The sequence below is a fragment of the Podarcis tiliguerta genome, assembly GCF_965153285.1.
Source record: "Podarcis tiliguerta genome assembly, chromosome: 13".
Taxonomy (NCBI): Eukaryota; Metazoa; Chordata; class Lepidosauria; order Squamata; family Lacertidae; genus Podarcis; species Podarcis tiliguerta.
In genome coordinates, this window is record NC_139546.1 from 41,859,643 (window position 1) to 41,883,788 (window position 24,146).

Sequence of the window (24,146 nt, forward strand, 5' to 3'; positions counted from 1 at the left end):
GATACAAAATGCAGTGCATATTAAAAGCTCACAGGTTTCTTATTATTATTGTTTCATTGCATGCCTATTCCTTATTTCCTTGTTTCATTGCATGCCAGTGTGGTGTAGTGGTTAAGAGCGGTAGACTCGTAATCTGGTGAACCGGGTTCGCTTCCCCACTCCTCCACATGCAGCTGCTGGGTGACCTTGGGCTAGTCACACTTCTCTGAAGTCTCTCAGCCTCACTCACCTCACAGAGTGTTTGTTGTGGGGGAGGAAGGGAAAGGAGAATGTTAGCCACTTTGAGACTCCTTCGGGTAGTGATAAAGTGGGATATCAAATCCAAACTCCTCCTCCAAACTCCTCCTAAAGTAAACACACAGATGTCCCACACTTTTGTCAGGATTTCTATTTGGGTTCCTTTCTGCCCCTGCAAATCCTTCACAAGCCAAGGCTGGTTTGTGCCTAAGGGAGAAACTGCTCTGGGCCACTGTATGACTTGCAATGCTGGCCACCAAGTCATGTGTGGAAAGTTGTCTCCAACAAAGGAATGCTCAGATTAGACCCATTTAATTCAATGGGCTTACATTAGTCATGTTCCTTCATTGAAATGGGTCTATTCTGAGTCATGGATTTCAGCTAATGCTGAGTCACAGTGTTTAAACCAGCTGTTTCAGTACTTTCGCAGAACGACATGGGGTAGAGTATGCCTCTCTGTGACTGAATTAACCTTTGAGGTAGGCAAATGCCTACTCCCCCCCCCCTTTTCTTGACTTAGCTTAAACATGCAGTCCATCTTTCTTAAAAACAACTATTTAAAAAGCCACAGCGCTATTTCAAATGCAGGACCAACCCAAGACATTTGGCTGATTGAGGCGAAGGATAAGATGGCGCCTCTGTCTCCAGTAGCTGACTGGCGATAGTTTTTTCCTCCTCCTCCTCCTTCTTCTCCTTTCCTCCAAGGAGCTCAATGTGGCATGCTTCGTTCATCTCCTCCCCATTTTATCCTCACAACAGCTTTGTGAGGTAGGTTAGGCTGAGAGTAAGTGAGCGGCCCAAGGTCACCCAGCGAGCTTCATGGCTGAGTGAGGATTTGAACCTGTATCTTCCACATCCTGGTGCAGCACTCTAACCACTGGTGGGCCAGGACTGACAGACACGAAGTGCTTGTCTGCTATTTGCAGTTCTGCATTCAAGCACAAAATGTAGGGTTATCCAGGTAGGTGGCGGGGGAAGGTGTTAGAGTTCACAAGTACATTTTACATGGGGTGGGTATTGATGGTGGAGGATAAGAAAACCATCTCACTGCCGCACATGGTTTTCAGAAGCATGTCTTAAAACCACAGTTGCTTTGCTGGAAATGTCCCTCTTTGGGGGGAACCCAGGTGCCACAATTTTTTCTTCTGCGTTTTGAGAAAAATAGGGAGGAGAAGGTGAACTGCAGAAGTTTCAAATCCACCTTTCCTATGGCCATTGAGCTCTGGGATAAAATAACCTCCTCACCTGCTCACGTGCTTCTGGGAACCTCTTTTTTTTTGGGGGGGGAAGGGCTGTAGCTCATCTAAAGGGGAGCACATTCAACCCCTGGCTTCTCCAGGTAGGGCTGGGAGACACTCTTGTCTGAAGCCCTGGGGGAGCGTCTTCCACCCACGGCAGACAATACTGGGCAAGATGGACCAATGGTTTGACTCGGTATAAGGCGGCTTCCTAGATTCCTAAGTTCCATTCAAGCACATAGTGTAAAGCTAGAGCAGGGGGAAGAAGTTGTGTTGCAGATTCAAGGCGGAAATGGCAGAGGCTTCAACTAGAAACACAAATTGGACCCAATGTACCGTATTGGCCTGAATATAAGCCACCCCCCCCCCCAAATTCTGATCATTAAAAGTTAAAGTGTGGCTTATATTCACGAACTTATACCTGAAGGAGCGTCTCCACCCCCATCGTTCTACCCAGACACTGAGGTCCAGCACCGAGGGCCTTCTGGTGGTTCCCTCACTGCGAGAAGCCAAGTTACAGGGAACCAGGCAGAGGGCCTTCTCGGTAGTGGCGCCCTCCCTGTGGAACGCCCTCCCACCAGATGTCAAAGAGAACAACAACTACCAGACTTTTAGAAGACATCTGAAGGCAGCCCTGTTTAGGGATGCTTTTAATGTTTGATGTATCACAGTATTTTAATATTCTTTTGGAAGCCGCCCAGAGTGGCTGGGGAGACCCAGCCAGATGGGCGGGGTATAAATAATAAATTAATAATTAATAACTTATGCCGTCGACAAAGCAGCTCCCCCCCCCCAAAGCAGCCTGTGAGCGTGGGGCAACGACGCCTAGCCTGCCCGCCGTTCCTAAGCCTCCCCATAGCTGTCAGAACGAAGGGGGGGGAGGGGGGAGGCTGCTGGCAAAGCGGTGCAGCCCCCCCCCAAGCAGCTCAGAAGCGCAGGGCAATGGTGACCACCCTGTCCGCGGCTCCCAAGCCTCCCCCAAGTCACCGAATTTTTAAGGTGCAGCTTATTTGCTGGTGCGGCTTATATTCGGGCCAATATGGTATTTGCAGGAAGTGTCAAAAATGAGGGAGGAGGTGTGTTTTTCTAGACTCTCACAACCCCCTCCCCTCCAAAAAAAGTCAAAGGCATCCACAGAAAGCTGTCCGCAGATCTCTTTCCAGATTTTCCAAGGACAGGGATTCTGCAGGAGAAAGTCTGGGACAGCAGCTGTTTCCGGTGAACATTGTATGGACAAGGAGGGATTAAAAGGCACATGAGGGATATGCATTTCACATTAAGTGGAGGTGTGGATGGGCCCTTAGTCTTCTTCTTTCTGCTGCCAGATGCTGCCAGTTGCATGAGAATCAGGGCATCTGCTTTGCTTCTAAAAGGTCCCTCCCCAGCTTTTCCTGGTGGGTCTGGTAATTTCCCCAGCCTGAAACCCCAGAGATGCATTTCCAGTCATTGTCAAGAACACCGATCTAGGTGAGCCCCATAGTCTGACTCAGTATAAGACATCTTCCTGTGTGGGCCAAATGCATCATTAGCAATGATGTCAGAGGAATTTGCAAATGAATGGCAAGTCTGGGCGCCCATCTCCTGCTGCAGGAAGAAGGACCATAGTCTTAGTGGTAGAACACCTGCTTTGCACACACAAGGTCCCAGGTTAAATCCTCGGTGTCCCCAGATAGAAATGGGAAAGATTCCTTATCTGAAAACCTGGAGAGCTTTTCCCGGTCAATGTACACAGTATTGAGCTAGATGGTCTGATTTAGTATAAGGTAGCTTCCTACTTTTCTAAATCCACTCTCAACTAAAGGCAGAACCTTTAGCAGTCCCTCTATAACAAGCACCCCCAAACTTGGCCCTCCAGATGTTTTGGGACTACAACTCCCATCACCCCTAGCTAACAGGACCATTGGTCAGGGATGATGGGAAGTGTAGTCCCAAAACCTCTGGAGGGCCAAGTTTGGGGGTGCCTGCTCTATAATGCGAATGTGCTGTAGCTGTGAGATGAATATTGCAGGCTGTCCATTTGGCAGCACTAACTAAGGGAGCTTCATTTCAATCACTAACCATCAAATTCAGGTTTCCAAATTAAAGTTGATCTGTAGGATTTGCCCCACAAACCTACCCTCCCCCTCCACAAAAAAAGATAAAGGATTGTATTATTTTGCAATAAGGAAAGTGATAGGAAAATGCACCGGAAAATGTGGGATAAGGTTTGCTTGATGTAGCATCCTCTTGTTTCCCTGCAAACAATTTGCTCAATAAATACCGTATTTATTGCTGTATAAGACGCACTTTTTCCCTCCTAAAAAGTAAGGGGAAATGTGCGTGCGTCTTATGGAGCGAATGCAGGCTGCGCAGCTATCCCAGAAGCCAGAACAGCAAGAGGGATCTCTGCACAGTGAGATTCTGAGATTCTGAGATTCAGAATATTTTTTTCCTTGTTTTCCTCCTACAAAAACTAGGTGCGTCTTATGGTCTGGCGCATCTTATAGAGCGAAAAATATGGTATTTGACATTGTCTAGCTTCCGTGCAAACAAATTTGGATGGAAGTTTGGCGAAGAGACTCCCTGGGAGCATTCATGCTCTCAGCTGTTTCCCTACAGTTGAAGGGAACAAGTGTTTCTGTTTTCTTTCAGGAGATCTCTCTGGGGTCCTTGAACCAGCAGAAGACCTTGGAACGGTAACAAGGGGGTATCTTGTTTAGAGGGGGGAGAGGAGGAAGAGGCCAACAAGCAAATAGATTACTGAGAAAAGATTGGGGGGGGGGGGGAGAGGAAGAGATAGAACAAAATGTACATTGTGTCTGGTGTTATCACGCTGTGGATTGGAGCCAGGATGTTGCGGTCTAGCTTCCTTCTGTGGGTACTGTGATGTTCTGCAGATCTGTGGGGCTAGAGTTCTTCCATGGCTAGAATTGCATGTTAGGCCTGTGGTTCTGACGGCTGCAGAGCCACTGTGGGATGGAATGGGAGTCTAATGGAATTGTCACAATTCCTTAGGCTTCTGTTGTCAGCTAGGTAGGTCTCTCAATGTATGTGAGCCCTAGAACAAGGCAAGGGTATTCTGGAGCCACCTAAACCACCCCTCGTCTGCAGTAAGTTTAGTGGCACAGTGGAAGGCTGCAGAATTAATACTGGGAGGGGAAGCAGTGGAAGGCTGGCAGACAGCTGGGTGAACATCCTGAATTGACCAGACACCTCATGGTGTGTGTTTTTTGGAGTGGAACCTAATGCTGGTGTTGGACCATTCTACACCTCACCTGATTCTGAGATGCTAAGCCACCCTTTCCCAGCAGTGATGAGCTCCAGAGGTTGCTGGACTCCAGCTTCCTTCATCCCTGGCCATTGACCGTGCTGGCTGGGGCTGATGGGCGATGGAGTCTAGCAAAATCCAAAGGGTACCAGATTGTGGAGGGTTGTGCTAAACGCTTCCTAACTCCTATTTCCCATTGAGTTGAGGGGAGGAATGTTGTTGTTGACTTAAGATCCCTGCCAGAAGTGGGGTTTGCAAGTTGTGCGGACCAGTGTGCCATGGTGATGCCAGGTGATGGACAAGTGAGTGGCCCCACCCATCTCTCAAGATATGGGGGTTGGGAGAAGTGAGGACCTGGCCTGCTAGCTGGTAAAATAACCCCTACTTTCCCATCTTAGATGCAGAGCATTGGGAGTCCAGTTGCTTACTCAGTCGTGCCCTCTGCTGTCCGTTTGTTTTATTCTCTCTGTTGTGCTGTTTGGGCATTTCACGCTGCGTTTCTTTGATTTCTGTGTGATTCCTCAATACTCTTCTCGCTCTTTCCCTCTCCTGCCTGTATTACAGCGGGCGTGCCCCCAGAAGCCCAGATGAAGACCTGGAAGGAGTGGACGAGAAGTTCTTTCAGCTCATCGAACAGCTTAACTCGCAGAAGTGCGTCAATGAGACTGTGCGGGGGGTGGGGTGGGGAGAGGAAACCGGAGGCACAGGAAAGAAGCAGGGATAATTACAAAATCAGATGCAACAGAGGAAAGGGCCTCTGCTAGCATGAAATAATGGCACACAAGAGGGCATTTGGGTGAGTGCAGCTTGCATCAGTGGCGTAGCGTGGGGGGTGCAGGGGGGGCTGGCCGCACCGGGCGCAACATCTGGGGGGTAGGGTTAGGGGCGCAAATCCACGGGTTAGGGGGCGCAAATCCACAGGTTAGGGGGTGCAAATTACTTGCCTTGCCCCGGGTGCTGACAACCCACGCTACGCCACTGGCTTGCATGGCGATTCCCGCCCCCCACCAGTTGGAATAAAATAAGAACACAGGACACCAGAATTTAAGGTTAATGGGCAAGAAATGGCCACAACTTTATTGATTACAGGTAAGAGCGGTATTGGCTTTAGGCATTGGTCCTATCAGACTAACCGGCATAGAACCGGGAAGGGTTAAGCACCAACAGGGGGAGCCCCTGAGATGCACATCCCTAGGCGCTCCCTGAGGGGTCACCGCTCGGGAGCACGCTTTAGGCCCTAGCCTCCATAGGTTTCGGACGAGGCAATGCCCCCCGGAATCCTTTATCGGACTACCCCTATATATTTGGGGGAGGTGATGGTGCTCCTCCCCCCGACTCATCAGCATAATAATACCCCTACCAATGCCTAACCGCCGAAACCAAGGAGTTGTGACACTTTGCTACGAGGTAGGCGAAAAAACCAAATGGCTTTAAAAACAATGCCAATTAGCCAAGTGGAAAAACTCCTACCAGGCCCCTTGTGGCGACCAACCGAGGTCCATAGCAAAGTCAGAGGGGAAAACCTCGAGGGAGGGTGGGTGGGAAACTGTGGCTAAACTGAAGAGGAAAAGGGGCGTTCTTGGGCCGCGTTGTCCTTAAATGACCCCGCTAGCTCTGCCCCTGCAGCCAGCTGATTGGCTGGCTCAGGGAGTGACGTGGCCCGAGGATTTCCCTGATCGCGCGGGGCTGCAGCCAGCCCCCTGCGGATGTTAGTGGCATGAGCCTGCACCCCCCCTCCTGATGTCGGGAGTGGCTTTGTCACGTCATTGCATTGCAGGAATAAGAGGAGCTGTATCTTCGAAGTTTCTGCCTCCTGCTACAGGAGTCCTGTTTCCTGTTGCAGTGGAGCATACATAGCAAGAAAAGCAAAAAAGCAAAGCAAAGGAGCAAAGGAAAAGGAGAGGATAACCTACCTCTTCTCCCCCAGTCACAAACAGCGCTAGGAACCAGTTTGCCTGCTGTTTGTTTTTATTGAGTTTTTCATATTTTGTTGGGAGCCTCCCAGAGTGGTTGGGGCAACCCAGTCAGATGGGTGGCATATAAATCATAAAATTATTTTATTATTAAATCATTATTATAAACTGTTTCCCAAGCCCTTTACCTGTCTACTATTACATGAGATACCCAATGCCTCCCGTACGCCAGATTCACTACTGTAAAACAACCATGCCCATCTCCCTGTTTGACTATGAGTTTGTGGGTTGCAAGAGAATCTGGAGCCAAATCTAATCTCCATTTTAAGGAGAGGTAGATGGGCAGAAGCAAGTGGGAATGTTGCCCAAGGAAAAATCTCCCATTTTTTCCCTACACTTCTCCCCTGCAGGCAATGGAAGGAATCAGAAGATTTGAATCGTATCACGCTGTACTTCAAGGAAAAATCCCTTGAGAAGGAGGTAAAGGACTTGGGTGTTCTTTTGTTTGTCGAGCGCTCCAATATGAAGTCAGGCTCGTCCCTACCATTAGGCAGAGTGAGGCCTCAGGTGGCAAATGTCATAGGGCAGCAGGGGCAGCCCTCCTGTTGTTTCTTGGTATTGAAATAAGATTTGGGATTCACTCCCGCTAGATGTAGTGATGAACGCCAACCTGAACGGCTTTAAAAGAGGACTAGACTAATTCATGGAGGATGAGGCTAAGAGTGGCTACTAGCCGTGATGACTATGCTCTGCCTCTGCAAGAGGCTGAAAATGTGGGGTGTAACATAAGTAGTCAAATACAACACTTCCTGTTTGCCCTGAGCGGACACACAAGCGCATGTTACTGCAGCCAGGAGGACTTCCTGTCACACCTCTCTGGAGCATCCTCCCCTTGCGTGTGACCAGGTAGATGGGTGTGACCCTGGGTGACCCCATAAAAGGGCTGGTCACGCAGCCATCTTCCCTTCTTATCTTGATGCTGTTCTCTTGATGATTTTGCTGTCTGCTGGCTCTCAGCCAGCAGCACATGGGCTCATTTCCCTACACGGGATGAACCCACTCTCTTTTCTGTAACTACAAGCTACAGTCTGCCTTCAGGGAACCTACTGTGAACTGAATGTAAGTAAACATCTTATCATTACTTTTAAGAAAAGACTATTGTGTCTTTATTCTTCTTGAGAGGGAACAAAGGGGATTTACCAGGAATAAACCCAATCTGGACAAGTCAGATTGAATTGCTTAAGTAAATTTATTATTATTATTTATTATTTATTTATTATTATTATTATTATTATTATTATTATTATTATTATTATTCAGGCGAATCTAGTAGCTTCCTGCAATATACTGGGGAATGTACTCTGCTACTGACTCACTAGCGTGAGTGAGGCAATATAATATTTCATCAATATGTCCTCTCCTACTATCCACAACATTCCCACAGAAAATGATGCAGAACGAAGTGGGGATATTGTGCTGAGCAGCCCTTGCCCTTGTTTTCACAGTTGCTCACCCTGGGTTCTTTCTCTTTGCCTTCTCCAGTATCGCCTCTCCGCGCTCCCATCTTTTAATTACTACACAGCCTGCACCTTCCTGGTTTTCCTCTCCAACTTTCTCATCCAGATCCTCGTGGTTTACAAGTAAGCAGGAAGAGGGTGAGGAGAGGATGGGTGGGTGGGTGAGTTATTTATGTAGGCAGAACTGGACCCCAAAGCATATGAAGACTTTGCCTTTTGGGATTAGGGATTTAGAACTACCCCTTGTTTGCATAGCCGGTTACTTTTTTAAGGGTTCCCCTAGATGACCTGTTTATTGAGCATTCATCCTGGTTTGCTTGCACAAAGCTTATGCAGTGGTTAGACTACCTGGCCCACCAGATCATAGAATCATAGAGTTGGAAGATGCCTCTTTTAATTGTGCATTCATGATGCTTAGGGTGGTATTAGGGTGGTTATATACTGTATTATCCAGCTTTCAATGCTGTCTACACCTGCAGAAGTTTGGGGGAAGAGATACTGTGTTGTTTCAAACTGATGCATGTCCCGTAACTTTCTGAAATCCTGTGTGATTTTTAAATCATAACTGCTCTGGTTTATTTTTCGTACTGCTTTTTGTTGCACAAGAATTCCCCTCCAGGCAGCAAAGGCTGGGAAAGCATTGCAGAACATCTCACAAAGTGAAATGATGTCTGGATTGTCCAGTATAAATTCACTACTTATGCATCAATGACTTGGGGCAACACCTCAGCACCCCAGCAGTCTAGAAGGACGCTGCATCCAATTATTATTGAACATTTGTTTTGATTACCGGTAGTTTGTGGGGGCAGTTATAAGACAATAAGATTTGCTTGCAGGGTGTTTAATCATTCGTCCATCCCACAGTTTTCAATGCATTTCCCAATCACTTTCCTAACCACAAAAAGTCTGTTTTTATTTTCAAATTGGATTTCTTGGGCTAGGGTGACAGAGCGCTTTAAACCACTTCCACTGCGCAAACCTCTGTTTCCTGGTATGCGCTTGAATTCCTCCCCCAAGCAATAGCTAGTATGGGGGGGGGGAGGCTGACTTGGATTGAGACAGGAATGTGATAAGAGGGAGAGATATCACCCTTTGCTCCTGTTGTGCCTTCCTGCCTGGCTGGAATCCTCCCCCCTCCCACCCTCACATGCTTTCTGCAGTGGGATGAAAATGGTGTGCAGGCTTTCAGGTTCAGCAGAGCTCTTCTTCTGCTTGAGTGATAGCTAATGGTAAACCAAAGCAAACTCCCCATGAAAGTTGTAGAATGGGGATTGTAGAAAAGAGGGTTGGAGGGGAGATGTTCCCTTTGGGCGCAATGGAATTCCCCATCTGTTGCTTGTAATGGCTGTAATAGGAATTTTTGTTTACAACACAGCCTTAATTTGGAAAGAAGGAGGTGCTTTTCTTTTTAAGTTGGGCACCATACCCATAAGTGTGTTTACTTGGATATTATGTGTTACAGAGATCTGTGGGGTTTACCTTCTAGTAAGTATGTTTAGGTGTTCACCCCAAATTAGATGAGACCAGGGCTGGGAACCTGTGTGTTTCCAGACATTGGACTACAACTCCCATCATCCTTGAACCATTGGCTGTGTTTTCTGGAGCTGATTGATGGGAGTTGGAGTCCAACAGCATTTTCTTGGGCTAGACTATTTGAGGCAAAAAGTTGTCATGCGGCTGCAATGATCAAAGCCTTGCTTGGCTTTTAAAACATCAAAGCAGGCAGTTCATTTGAATCTAGCACTGACTGGAACCAAGAATGAGTTTCTAGTCCTCATAGAGGTACAGATAAGTCTGGAAATGGTGAGCAGTGCCTTGTGGGAAATGACACGCTTGTAGGATGCTGAGTATGCCAAGGGCTGCATACTTTTGTGAATGGGGTTCAAACTGCAGGAAAGGTGATTTCTGCTAAACATTAGAAAGAACTTCCTGACAACAGGAGCGGCTTAATGGCAGTGGCAGACAGCTTTGGGAAATGATGGACTCTCCTGTGTTAGAAATTTTTTAAAATAGAGCATGAATGGCTACCTATCAGAGATGGGGAACCTGTGGCTCAGTCGGTAGAGCATGAGACTCTTAATCTCAGGGTTGTGGGTTCAAGGCCCACACTGGGCAAATGATTCCTGCATTGCAAGGGGTTGGACTAGATGACCCTTGAGGGCTGGGGCTTGGAGGGCAACAGGCTCTCAATCCCTCCTAACAGCACATATCTTGTGTCTGAAAGATGCTGGATGACGTCTTCTGCATGGTCCATTCCAGCTCTATGGGTCTAATGCCTGGCTCCTTCACAGAATCAGCAGAAGGGGAACAAAAAATTTAAATGCAAAATGCATGCCATGTTTAGTTGCCTTTTCTGCTCTTTCCATCCAGGACAGAAGCGTTGGGGATATCCTATGGAATTTCCTTCTTCCTCTTCTTCCTCCTCCTCCTCACCTGTTTTGCAGGCCACCTGGCAGTAAGTCGTGCTAATTTTACTTCTCAATCCCCCCCCCCCATTGTTATGTACTGAAGTTCTCACCCTGGGCCAGCAGGGGGATACTGTAGATAGTTCAGGTCCACATATGCAAATAAGGGATCAAAAGTGACGTTCAGTGATTGGATAGTTACAGAAAGTTGTTACAGTTACGTTGTACTGGAGCTCTATATAAGCAGGCTGGCTGAACCCTTCAGTTCTGCTCTGATCTGTGAATAAACAAGAGCTGTTTGGACAATCGCTGTGTCGTCTGATATGGTCACCCACAACCTAACACCCATCATGCAACTTTCCCAGCATCCCTAAGGAATGTGGGATGCAGCCTCGCACCCAGTCATCCCATTGGCCCATCTAGCTCAGTATCGCTGACACTGGCTATCATCAGTTTCAGCTGAGGCGTTTTTCTATGGATGGAGGGAGGAATAGATGGATGCCGGGGAACAAATCACAGGACCTGAGCTATGGCCCTTTGCCACTTCTCTTTTTTTCCCGGGCTGTCAGAGCACGGATATGATGAAACATTGTGGTTGGAGGATTCCTGGGGCCCTGCTGCTGCTACAAGGAGCTTGGTAGCCTTGCTTGCAGGAGTTATTTATAGGGTTGAAGTTTGCAACTGTATTGTCCGTGCTAAGAGAGGACACCATTGAGAGGAATGGCTTGACCTCAGCTGTTTTCTGCCAGCAGGGTTCTTCGATCAAAATTAGCCACCTGTGAAACCGAGCAGAGCGGAAGAGGTTTTAAGGTGCAAAAGCAGTGGTTGAGGGACTCCTCTGTTTGCTGCCCACACTGTGCTTCGTGTCACCTTACTGCAGAGTTGGTGAAACTCTTTTTTTTTAAGCCCACCTCTCTATCCTCCATCCAGCAGGAGGCGCTACCAGAATGCAAGGACACAGCCAGGCAAAGCAATGCATCTGGTTGGCCACTGCAAGAACAGGGTGCTGTGCTAGGTGGGCCCTTGACCCAATCCAGCAGGCTTTTATTATGCCCTTAATAGAGCTTATGAAATCGGCACAACTCAATTTTGCTCCATTATGTTTAGGTGGCTCCTAAGATGCAATAGAAACTCATAGCTATCTGATTGAAATCTAACGTTAGGAGCAATTAGAGGGTGGAGAAATAAGAAAACGGGACAACAGATGTTCTTGACTCTTTTTTTGCCCCACTCCTTCTTTTGCACCAGAAGTGCTTCCTGAAAGGTCCAAAAGCCTTATCCTGGGTCCCGTCCATCTCAGACAGCATCTGCACCCAGCCGTGGCTGCGAGTCTCTTTGGGCATCACCACCATCCTGGTGGTTCTCACCATGGCAGTGCTGAATTTGGTAGGAGACATTTTTGGCTCAGTGCTCCTTGTGTGTTGCCAACCTGTGCCTCGCCCTATCCCTTCTAAAACTCTCCTTCTCTCTCCTTTCCTGGGCGGATTATTAGTTCTTCATGCCAGAGACGTCCTGCTTTTCGAAAGCTCAGAATTTGACTACGGGGGGCTTGAACGCCACACAAGAGTTTGCTCGCTTTAACTCGCTCTTCAGTGTGCCAGTAAGTATGTAACCCAGGCATAGGCAAACTGGACCCTCCAAATATTTTGAGACTACAATTCCCATCATCCCTGACCACTGGTCCTGTTAGTGAGGGATGATGGGAGTTGTAGTCCCAAAAACATCTGGAGGGCCAAGTTTGCCTATGCCTGATGTGACCCTTCGGATGCAATTGTTTTTCCCTAGCTGTTGCTGATGAGGTTTAGCCCTCTTTTTTAACCACTTTGTTTTTTATTGCCCTGCTCTCTTCCCCCTCCAGTATTACATCTACTGCTGCATCTTGGGGTTCCTCTCATGCTCCCTCTTCCTGCACATGAACTTTGAGCTCAAGCTCACCATGCTGACCCTCTGCCTCGTTGTCTACAACGTGCTATTCCTCCACACCCACTCATGGCTCTCCGACTGCTACGTCTCCCGCCTCTACCCCAACCAGACAGCTCTCAGGTAACTAGTCCTCATGGAACCGGCGGCAACGTCCTGGCATAAAGGGCAGAAACCAAGTGGAGGCTACCCAAGCCATTTGCAACGTTAGCGAGGATCTTTTTTGAGTGAGTGTCATGGGAGCTGCTCCCACTGGACTCCATCTCCCCACCCTCCCCCCAGAGTAAGAAATAGAGAAGTGTGCACAGTGCTTTTTTTCTTGGGGAGGGGGGATACACAGGGGTACGCATACCCTTAAACATTTTGTAAATCTAAGTTTGGCCTCATTGAGAGCCAGTATTTCAAAATGAGTAGGAAAATGAGAGTACCCCTAAACATTTTTTTTTAAAGGACTAAGTGTGCATATACACTCCATCTCTCCAATTGATCTGGGTTGGTTACAGCATGATCAGCCTGGTTGTGGATGAACACATGAGAGCTGAAAGAGGAAGTGGGAAATAGGGCCACTCTACCAACTTCCTCCTTCAGCTCTATGTGCTTTTCAAGGGAGGAAAAAGTCGCCACCTCAAGGGGCTGTATGTGCTTGAGTTTAAAAACTTTGCAGGCACCAGTGGAAAGCTTTAATGGCACTATTGTATCTGTGGGCACCATCTTGGCAACTCCTGGTGTCATTTGTCCAGAAGCAGCCCCTCCTAACCCACCCTAAATAAGATGACTCGCCCTTGTTCCTGTGAATCATGCCTGAGGAGAGTGCTTCTTATTGTAGCTTCCCATGGACATATTTGGTTCAGATGTGAGACCTTGAGGATTATGGGAGAGGGTTGACCCAAGAGTGATGTTCTCTTCTTCCCCTTCTTCTTCTTTTTAACCCCCCCCTCTAGACCTGGGGTGCTGAAGGAGCCTAAGGTGATGGGAGCATTCTCGTTCTTCGTCTTCTTCTTCACCCTCTTGGCTCTGGCCAGGCAGGTAAATTGGTTTCCTATCAGCCCTGAAGAAAGCGCGCATTCATTTCAAGAAGAGCTTATTTCTCTGTCCTTCATATGTTCTCCACAATCATCAATCCATACAGCTTTCTATTAACTTTTTTTAAAAAGGAGATGTGGAGATCACACTCCATACTGCCAGGCTTCCAATCAAACAAGACAACAGCAGCAAAGGAAAGTGGATTGGGCGGGATGAGGATGTAAGCAAGCTCAGGTTCAAGTTCTTAGCCCAAGCTTTCAAAGAGGGAAGAGTTGGTGGAGGGTGGGTTCTGGCTTTCTGCCAGAATTGCCTGCATGTCTTCCATGGAACAACTTGTGCATTGCAGAGGATTGTCCTATATGGGCTGCGAGGGATAAGCAATTTTGCAGATGAAGGATGGCATTACTTAGGTATTGCATCCTTCACAACCATCTGCTGTGGGTTGGGTGCCTGTTTGCTTTGCTGTGCCATGCAAGAAACCACTGTTTCCTGTGTCGCCTTCTAGGTCATCTCTCTCTTTCTCTTCTCTCTCTCTCTCCCCCCCCCCCATCTCAGCCCCAGCAACTTCCCCTTCTGATTGTGGTTTGATTGTTTGCGGTCCATGCCTATGCTAGTCAAGCAGGGTTTGACAGCATTTTTCATGTGGTACAAGTGGGAAAGAACAGTGAAGGAGGCCACATCAACACTGTGCACTTAAATCACTAAAATGCTACTTTAAACACTCATGGCTCCCCCCAAAGAATCCTGGGAATTGTAGTTTTCTAGGGGTGTTGAAAGTTGTTAGGAGACGCCTAATCTCACAGAGCTAAATTTCCCAGAGTTCTCAGAGTTCCTAGACATAGATTGTTGGGAATTGTAGCTCTGTGATTAATTGTAGCTCTCAGCACCTTTAACAAGCTACAGTTCCCATGATTCATGGAGGGAGGGTTATTTAAAGTGGTGTAACAGCATTTCCGTGCGCTGCTCTGGTTTGCCAGAAGCGGCTTAGTCATGCTGGCCACATGACCCGGAAGCTGTACACCGGCTCCCTCGGCCAATAAAGCGAGATGAACGCCGCAACCCCAGAGTCGGCCACGACTGGACCTTTACCTTTAACAGCATTTTAAGTGGAAGGTCCAGATAGAGACTCTTATCTTTTTGCCCAAGGTGTGGTTTTCTCACTTTGCATATTTGATTTGGGAAAGAAGTGCAGCTCAGTTGAATTACTTTTCTTCATGTGATTTGTTTTTTTAGTTGGGGAAGGGTTTTTGCAGCAAGCCAAGATTCAATCTCTGATATCTTCAGATGGGACAGGGAAAGGTTTCCAGCCTAGAATTATGGTGAGCGGCTGCCAGTCAGAATTTACAGAACTGAAGTAGATGGACTGACTTGGAATAGGCAGAGGTTTAGTGGTCTGGTGTCTCAATAGAGTATCATCTCCTAGGAGAACCTTTTAGCCACTGAGAATAACTCTTTTCACCCTTTATGCTGATTGGAGCCAATCAGAGCGAAAGGAGGAGAGACAGCCACTCAGGATTGGCTCCTAGGGTCACTCTGGAGGAGGCATGTAGGAAGCGACTTGTTCCGTATGCTCCAAAATTGCGTGTTCAGGAGCAATAAAAAGACACGGTGCTTCCCTTTCAAGAGAATGGTGTGCAAGTTCTGGAACTTAAGGGAAATAACAACTTAAATCACTCCAAAAGAAGATATTGAATGTGAGAGCCATTTTCAAATATCTAAAGGGCTGTCACATGGAATTTGCAGCAAACCTGTTTTCTCATGCTCCAGAGGACACCTGACAATTAAGTCCACTTGTGAACGACTCTGGGGTTGCGTGCTCATCTCGCTTTAAAGGCCAAGGGAGCCAGTGTTTGTCTGCTTTTGCAGACAGTTTTTCCGGATCATGTGGCCAGCATGACTAAGCTGCTTCTGGTGGAACCAGAGCAGCGCATGGAAACGTTGTTTACCTTCCTGCCAAAGCGATACCGATTTATCTACTTGCACTGTGTGCTTTCGAACTGCTAGGTTGGCAGAAGCTAGGACTGAACAATGGGAGCTCACCCTGTCGTGGGTATTTGAACCGCCAACCTTTCGATCAGCAAGCCCAAGAGGCTCAGTGGTTTAACCCACAGCGCCACTCACATCCCTATGTTTTACTGCATTTTTAATACTCTGTTGGGAGCAGCCCAGAGTAGCTGGGGAAACCCAGCTGGACGGGTGGAGTATTAATAATAAATTATTATTATTAATATCAAAGGGGTATCCTTCAGCTTTCCCCTCCCTTCCTAATCCCCTTTTGTCTTTCTCTCCCCATCCCTGTCTCTCAGAACGAATATTACTGCCGTCTAGATTTCCTCTGGAAGAAGAAGTTCAAGGAAGAACGTGAGGAGATTGAAACCATGGAGAACCTCAACCGTGTCTTGCTGGAGAATGTGCTTCCCGCTGACGTAGCTCAGCAGTTCATTCGCCAGAACCGGCGCAATGAGGTGAGTCTTGAAGCTTGATGGCCAAAGACCCAAGGGGAGATGATTTGTGAAAGGAGGTCTTACTAAAGAGCCCACTCTGGGAGAAGAAATAAAGGGGTGTCTAAGCCAAGGACCAGAAATGCTTTGGTACTGAACCAGTCCAATCCAAAGGGACCTCTGAGAAAATCAGTGGAAGTAATAACCCTCTTTGCTGTACGAGTGACTAGGTTGCAGTGCTTATCACTGCATTTCAAGAGGAGGTCCACAGAAATTTAATATTTAGGTCAATTGCAAACTTACAGCTATCGAAACTCTGCATAACCTCAAAAAAATCACTCTGTGATAATTTCCAAAACTTCAGACTGGGTCCTGAAAAAATTAAAAATGAAATGTAGATATTATTTTCCTGAAGATAATAAATGAGGTGAGGACCCAACTGCAGTTTGTTTGTTTATTCATTTAGTTGGCAAGATTTAAGTGTCATTGTATCAAAAAAACTATGTGGTTTGCATGAAATAGTTTAGAGCAGTCATTTAAAAATAGCTTTTGGTTGTCACTAGAATGACAGTAACACAGATGGTCTTTTCCACTGAGAATTGAACTGGCAAAATTGTATCTGGCATTGATGGAGAAGCTGACTCATAATGTAAGCAGACACGTATGGAAATGTGTGGTTTCCATTTCTGACTTAAAAAAAAAAAAAGATTCTACCTCTGAAGCTTTAAAACCCTCTGCTTCATATGCTGGTTTTTTGAAGAGACTCTGTGAATTGACATGACTTGTTCCTCTTTTTCTTTTCATGAATTCTGTATACAGATATGATACATAATCTCTGTACTTGTATGATTTTCTTTCTTTCTTTCTTTCTTTCTTTCTTTCTTTCTTTCTTTCTTTCTTTCTTTCTTTCTTATTTCAATGAAAAACTATAGAGACAGATCTATAGATACAGATATAATAAATCATATAGCCAAATACAGAATTTCACAATAAATCTGATTTCGGAATTCCATTAAGCCATAGCATTTTGTCAGCATTTTGCCTTCAATGTATTCAATGCAATATTTATTTTATGTGATAAGAATTCACATATTCTGTATGTTGCCCCCTGTTACCTCCCACTACCCACCCTAGAAGAAAGAGTTGGTTACTATAAGGTTGCTTGAGACCACTACATGCCCAAATGCTGGAGCAGTGGCTGGAGTGTAGGACTCGGGAGACGAAGGCCGAAGCCTCCACTCTAGGGCCAGTCACTTAGTCTGACCTACCTCACAGGGCTGTGGAGAGGATAAAATGGAGAGAGAGGGGGGAGAATTATGTTTTGCGCACCACCATGAGCTCCTTGAAGGAAAAGTGGCATAGAAAAGTAATGTATAAATGAAGAGATTGGGTGGGTGGGGAATTTGCCTCCATGTCATGAATTTTAAGGGTTGTCCTGCCTGCTGAGGTCTGATAATGCCCTCCACCCCACCTTTCTCCCCTAGCAGGATCTTTACCACCAGTCTTATGACTGCGTCTGTGTCCTCTTCGCCTCCATCCCAGACTTCAAAGAATTTTACTCTGAATCGAATGTAAACCATGAAGGACTCGAATGCCTTCGGCTACTCAACGAGATCATTGCCGACTTTGATGAGGTATCAGGAGTTCTAGTCTTTATTTAAATGTTGTTGTTATTGTTGCTTGAACAGCTTTTCTTTTCTAATTTTTTTTGTTTGATTTTACAAGTGTAGAGTTATAACAATACAAAACAGGTTTCCTATATAGAGATTACTCTGAATCTCTGGGCTTCCCACCTTACCCTCCATGGGTCCTATTGTCAACTTTTTCAACTGCATATTCTCCAGTAATCATTATTTTATGCCTCTTCATTTTGTCCATAATATTTGCTACATTACAAGTGTTATTGCAATCCTGCTAATGTTTTCATCTGCTAACAGTGGTCTCCCAGGTAAATTATATTCTGCTTGCCCCTTCCACTTCCTAGCTATCATAATTCATGCAGCTGTCAATAAATTTGTGAGCAAGTCCTTCATAGCCTGCGAACCCTCCACCCCATGTAAATTGATAATAATGCTACCTCTGGACTTTTGGTCAGCTTTAACCCAGTGATTTCTGTTATCTCCTTAAACACCCTTTGCCAATTTTTTTTTTTTACATATTTACAGCCCCACCACATGTGAACATAATTCCCTGTTTCCTGGCATCTCCTCCAACATAACACTGAATATCCCTTGTTTATTTGATTTAATCTGACTGGTGTTAAATACCATACCCAAACTAATTTATAATGATTTTCTTTTATTCTTATAGACAACATTTTCAACGTACGTTTCTCCCATATGAGAAAAACACATTTTAAGACAATGGGATGTGGGAATATGCTCTAAGTCAGCCTTTCTCAACCTTGGGTCCCCAGATGTTTTTGGCCTACAACTCCCATCATTCCTAGCTAGCAAGGCCAGTGCTCAGGGATGATGGGAGTTGTAGTCCACCAACATCTGGGGACCCAAGGTTGAGAAACACTGCTCTAAGTGACCTAAGCATCACAACATTGCCATTCTCTTCTCCTGCCTTTACATCCTATGGTGTGGATGTGATCACAGACAAAATTCTGGACTAGATGGAACAGTCTTCCCCAACCTGATGTCCTCCAGATACTGTCAAACTGCAGCTCCCATCAGCTCCAACCGTCAGGGCTTATATGCTGCCTATACGCCAAAATGATATCTGATTGTAGAAGTTGATGGGAGCTGACATCCAAAATGCCCAGGGGAAAAGCTTGCTGGGGGAGACTGAGAAAGACTTTTGATGTGATCCAACAAGATGTTGAGATGCCTCCCACCTGCCTGGAAGTGGGTGCCTATGTTTCCACAGTAAAAACAAGAGTTTCATGTCCAACCACAAAAGTTACAGACTTTCTGTTGACAAAAAGGATGTGCCACTCGATAAGCAACTTTTGGGAATAGGATAAAAATATGTGTTGAAGTGCCAAATACTTTTAGTCCTGTTGTGGGATAATTCTTATATTGGTTGCCTTTGTCATACAACCTGCATATATTTAAAAATAACACTTCTTCTTTTTTTCTTTTAAAGAGGAAATCTAAAAGTTCCCTCTCTCTCCCATATATTATGTTTTTATCAGCATTGCTGGAAAGATGATGAGAATGGTTAGGAGACCCCTCCCAGAGTTATAATTCCAAGTGCCCATCACAAACTACCCTAACCCTGAATTCTTTGGAAGAAATCCATGACTACTAAAGTGGTATAAAAGTGTTTTAAATAATGCAACCTGCTTTACTGCTTTTTGCCACCTCTGCTACATTAAAAAAACGCCGTCAGCCCCAGAGGATGAACATTTGTAGGAACTGCAAGCAACCTATCAATTCCCTTTTCCCTATGGCCATTGCTCTGATCTAAATCCCCCCACACCCTGCCCCTCCGCCAAGTGAAGTGTTTTGCAGTAAACAAGCAGTCTGGGTCACCAGGAGTGGAACGGATGAGGAGAGGAGAGAGCTGAACCACCTCTCATTCACACTTTCCCACCTGAATCCCTTTGAATCACCTAAGTGACTTACTGTAAGCAGCATAAAGTTGTCCCTTTCCTCAGGGTTGCTCCCAACACTACAATTCTATGATTCTTTCACAGGATTGAAGGTGTGGATGCAACATTCTGGACTAGATAGAGAAGATTTTTCCAACTTGGTGTCCTCCAGATATTGTTGTCTGCATTAGCACACGTTAGCCCTAGCCATCATAGCCAAGGGTCAGGGCTTATATCCTGCTTTTACGCCCAAATGCCTTCTGATGACAGGAGTTGATAGGAGTTGCCATCCAAAATGTCTGAGGGGAAACCGTGTTGGCAAAGGCTGTTGTGATCCAACAGGAATGTTCTCAAGTTGATAACCATTGAAACAAGCCTTCTTCCTGTCTCTCTTTCAACAGCTCCTCCTGAAGCCCAAATTCAGTGGGGTGGAGAAGATTAAGACCATCGGCAGCACTTACATGGCAGCCACTGGCTTAAATGTGGTGGCTGGACAGGATAACCAACAGGTGAGGCCCTCCTTTCTTTGGCATGACTCTTTTGTTCACAAATCTGCCTGTGGCAGCGTGATCCCATACTCCTCAACCCAGTCAGATTGGAGGTGGGGTGGGGTACAAATATAACAACAACAACAACCTGTCCTGGTAACTGGGACATTCCATTTTTTCGTACAACGGCATGGCGGCCATTTTGGGGCACTGTGCTCTCATGCAAGAGCATGGTCCCAAAGAAAGCGCATCTTGGGGGCCGCAATCTTGCAGGGGTCATGTGACTCACATAGGAGCGCACCCCTCCAGAAGATGTGCATCTTCCAGGTTGGAGGGTATGTGATTCCATGGGGTGGCTTCGCAAGACCACTTACACTCGTGTTAGCTATGTGCACCATGGGTCACCAGTGTGGCTCTCATGAACCCAGTAGTGCCATTGAGGTTGCCCTCCAATGCGCATGAACCCTCCCCTGCTCTTTAGTTATGAAGTTGTGAGGGTAGTTACCTCTTTGTCCCTTGATAGGTACATCGTAGTGCTGAAGGAGGAACTTGGAAGGCTGACATTCTTTCCCATTGCCTCTCTGAGCTCCATGTGCTTTTCAAGACATATTACAGTGGTGCCTCAGGTTACATATGCTTCAGGTTACAGACTCCGCTAACCCAGAAATAGTACCTCGGGTTAAAAACTTTGCTTCAGGATGAGAACAGAAATCGTGCTCCGGCGGGACAGCGGTGGTGGAAGGCCCTATTAGCTAAAGTGGTGCTTCAGGTTAAGAACAGTTTCAGGTTAAGAACGGACCTTCAGAACGAATTAGGTACTTAACCCGAGGTACCACTGTAATTCTGTTGGATATGGAATCTGTTGGATAGAATCAAAGAATCGTAGAATTTGGGAATTTAGCAGAGTTAAACAATCCCCTTTATAAGTTTATGCAGCGATCAGCTTGTTGCTGACTCCTCTGAGTTCTACGAATAAAGATGCCTTCCTGGTTAAAAATCCCTTTGAATCCCTCTTGAAGAATACACACACGAATCTGATTCATGTTAATATAAAACTATTTTACTCTCAGAGTCATTCAGGTTTACAGAACTGTACCTGAAGGCAGGCTTAGGTTACATAACAAGCAAATAAAACTATACCAGAGGGAAGTTGGTCCTGAGCTGACTGCAACGGAGCAGTTATCTTTCAAAACTACCATCAACTGACAAACTGGTTGCCACAGCAACCAGTTAGAACATGGAGGCCGTTAGTTCTCTGTCGGAATGTTGCACTTGACTGCACCTTTACATCCCACATACCCCTTCTCAAACAGTACAACATTAACAAAAGTAAACAACTTTAATTAACCACTCAGAGTCCCAGCTTTACACGTAGATTCTGGAAACTTTCTTTTGGCAGGGGCTTTGTCAGGCTGTCAGCAGTCATCTCTTTGGTGCTGCCATATGATAGTTCCATAAGTCCACTCTGAATCATTTCATGAATGTAGTGGTACTTCAGCCCAATATGCTTAGTTCTTGGTGGAACTTCTCCCTCAGAGATAGCTTCATGCAACTTTGATTATCCTCTAGCAGCTTAACAGGGACCTTGCTCACCAACCCAAAATCCATAATGAGTTGATCCAGCCAGGCAACCTCTCTGCATGCTTCTGTAGCTGCAACATACTCTGCTAAAGTAAACCTTCCCACAGAACTGTAGTGTTGGAAGGAATCTCAGCTTGATCATACATGACAGATGGCCACCTAATATCTTTTTAGATTCCGTAGAAAAGCAAAGTGACCAGAGTTTGTAACACCAGTGGTACTTGTTTAAAAATCTAAAAGTGCTCACAGGCCTCAGAAGACAGGTCTCCTGACAAGATGAACATCTTCATTTTATTGTTTGGGGGCTAGAGAACCCCAAGTTTCTAACTCTTCCACAGCTTTCCTCCTGTGGTCCTTGGTCCCCCGATTGATTTTATATACTTGAGTTCACTGCACCCAAATTCCAAGGTTGTGTTGTCTCCCTCCTGCTGGGAAGTGAGTGTCTTTGTTCCCACAGCTTAATGAAAATAATGAAAATGCAGTTTCATGTCAAACCACAAAACCGGCTTTCCGTTTGACACAAATGATGTGTAGCTTGGTAAATAACTTCCGCAGATATGATCAAAATATGCTTTGCTGTGCCAAAACCAATAGGCGTTTTTGTGAGATGGTGATTATTTGTTGCCTTTGTATGTATTTGAAATATTATAAAAAATTAAAATATTTTTTACCCCCCCCCTCCCATGCATCACAACCCATATCAATCAATCAATCAATCAATCAATCAATCAATCAATCAAAGAGAGTTTTAACCAAATGCTATAACAATTTCCTTACCATTTGACAAACTGCAAATCCCAACATGCAGCATACAACAATTACACAACACAAGATGTCAAGGGTTTAACACCAGGGAGTCGGAGTTCAAAAGTATTAACTGCTAACTCATCCCCAGCTAAACTTCCGTTAGACCTCTGAATCTCCAGCACAACTTGTTGCAATATTGTTTATCTCTCCCTTTGTTATCTTTCTTGTTACCAGAGCATAAAGCCCCACTTTATACGTCACAAAACAGTTAGCGTAACCCAGAAGAAAGTGAGCCACTTCTGCCGTAGTAAACCTGCTTCCAGGAATTAGCGAAGGTTTCAGGAATCAGTCCCTATGCAAAGGGCAGATTAACGAGGAATGTGTAATATCTTCCACCTGCTGTGGACCACATATACAGCTTCTGTCATCATATGAAACCCTATTTTAGCGGCCATCCAAGACTTTTGTGGGTATCACCTGAAATGCTCTTATTTTCAGAAATGAGCACCATGTTGAGAATATGGATACATAGCTGGATCACAGTGCCATATCAGCATTGACACTACAGACACAAACACCCCCCCCCCCAAAAAAAAATTGCTGTTTTGTAACAATGCATGTTTGCTGAATTGGTTCCTGTTCTGAAAATAATCACAAAGAATATGAGGGTAGTTTGTTTTTTTGTTTTTCTCGTGTCGTTTACACTTCGTTTTTTCTTTGGTCCATGCTATACAAACCTGTCAATTCAACTCTGCACAAACTGCCATTGATAGGGTTCCCACAAGTCCCTGAGCCAGTCCTTACCCATGTATGAAATATCTCATGCTCTCCAACCCAGTGCTGGCGATGTCTGAGGAGTGCCTCACTCAGCATCAATTTGTCTGGTGAACGGCACAAATTGGAGTGGGCCTTGCCGCCTCACTCCTGATGCAGCCAATTGGGATGGCTGCCAATGGAGGCAATTCCGGCAGGGGAGGAAGCCAACAGCTGTTAGTTCCAGCCAGTCCAACAGCTTTGTTGTCTCAAGGCTGAGGACTTATTTCTCCGAGTCAGAGGAAGTCAGGTGGAATGTCAGTCAACTTTTCTTGTTGTCTGAATTTGTATGGTCTGTATCAGTGAGGCTCCTCTCCTCTTAGTAATTATGGGTTGCATCTTTAATTTTGCCTTCACCTATTGAGACATGTTTTTCTTTTCTTTTCCGGGTGGTCCCTGCAGGACACAGAGCGGAGCTACACCCACCTGGGGACGATGGTGGAATTTGCCATGGCTCTGGCGGCCAAGCTAGACATGATCAACAAACACTCTTTCAACAGTTTCAAGCTTCGTGTGGGTGAGTGAGACGAGTGGGAGCTGAGAAGACTCCTCTTCAAATACCACCTCAGTCAGAGGCGCCAACTTGTGAGGGAGGTTGTGGCAGGGGCAACATTGCATGCGTGGTATTGCATGTTATGTCACATGCATAACATCATGTCAGGACATTGGTGGAGCCAGGGGGCAGAGCTGAGCGTGGTAGCAGTATGCCTTCAATGGCCGGAAATGGCTCCTCTTTCACCTCCTTCTGCCACCTCCACCGGCCGTGGGCTGCTTTCCCCTCCTTCCCCTCTGCGGCAGGAGGAGAAGGAGTTGGCCACTGATGCCCTGCCACACACAGCTCTGCACTTGGCCCTGATTTTTTTTAACGTGGGGGGCCTGACCCCCCAAAAAAATTATTGCCCCCCCGAAAGGGTTGGACCCCAGGAATTTGACCCCAGCCATGAATTCAGCATGTGACAGAGACAAATTATTATGTTTGATAAAGACAAACACAGTATTTATATATATATATATATATATATATATATATATATA

At 45.9% G+C, this 24,146-nt stretch overlaps 1 protein-coding gene and 1 long non-coding RNA gene across 6 annotated transcripts in view; one reads left to right on the forward strand and one right to left on the reverse strand.

Moving 5' to 3' along the window:
• ADCY4 (adenylate cyclase 4) overlaps positions 1 to 24,146 on the forward strand; it is a 68,277-nt gene that overhangs the window by 37,397 nt on the left and 6,734 nt on the right. For 3 of the 5 annotated variants that reach the window (XM_083410098.1, XM_083410099.1, XM_083410097.1), the window contains exons 12-24: positions 4,107 to 4,150; positions 5,287 to 5,373; positions 7,046 to 7,115; positions 8,178 to 8,275; positions 10,523 to 10,607; positions 11,806 to 11,943; positions 12,050 to 12,157; positions 12,416 to 12,600; positions 13,419 to 13,503; positions 15,807 to 15,965; positions 17,426 to 17,575; positions 19,884 to 19,991; positions 23,514 to 23,628. In XM_083410098.1, the coding sequence (XP_083266224.1) occupies positions 4,107 to 4,150; positions 5,287 to 5,373; positions 7,046 to 7,115; positions 8,178 to 8,275; positions 10,523 to 10,607; positions 11,806 to 11,943; positions 12,050 to 12,157; positions 12,416 to 12,600; positions 13,419 to 13,503; positions 15,807 to 15,965; positions 17,426 to 17,575; positions 19,884 to 19,991; positions 23,514 to 23,628 (1,432 nt within the window). The remainder of the gene's footprint in view (positions 1 to 4,106; positions 4,151 to 5,286; positions 5,374 to 7,045; positions 7,116 to 8,177; positions 8,276 to 10,522; positions 10,608 to 11,805; positions 11,944 to 12,049; positions 12,158 to 12,415; positions 12,601 to 13,418; positions 13,504 to 15,806; positions 15,966 to 17,425; positions 17,576 to 19,883; positions 19,992 to 23,513; positions 23,629 to 24,146) is intronic. The other 2 variants (XM_083410101.1, XM_083410100.1) reach the window with 1 other exon arrangement.
• LOC310663274 lies at positions 16,386 to 23,402 on the reverse strand. The gene is made up of 2 exons (XR_014504463.1): positions 23,103 to 23,402; positions 16,386 to 16,881 (listed from the first exon to the last, which is right to left on the reverse strand). It is a non-coding gene; the product is annotated as an uncharacterized lncRNA (long non-coding RNA).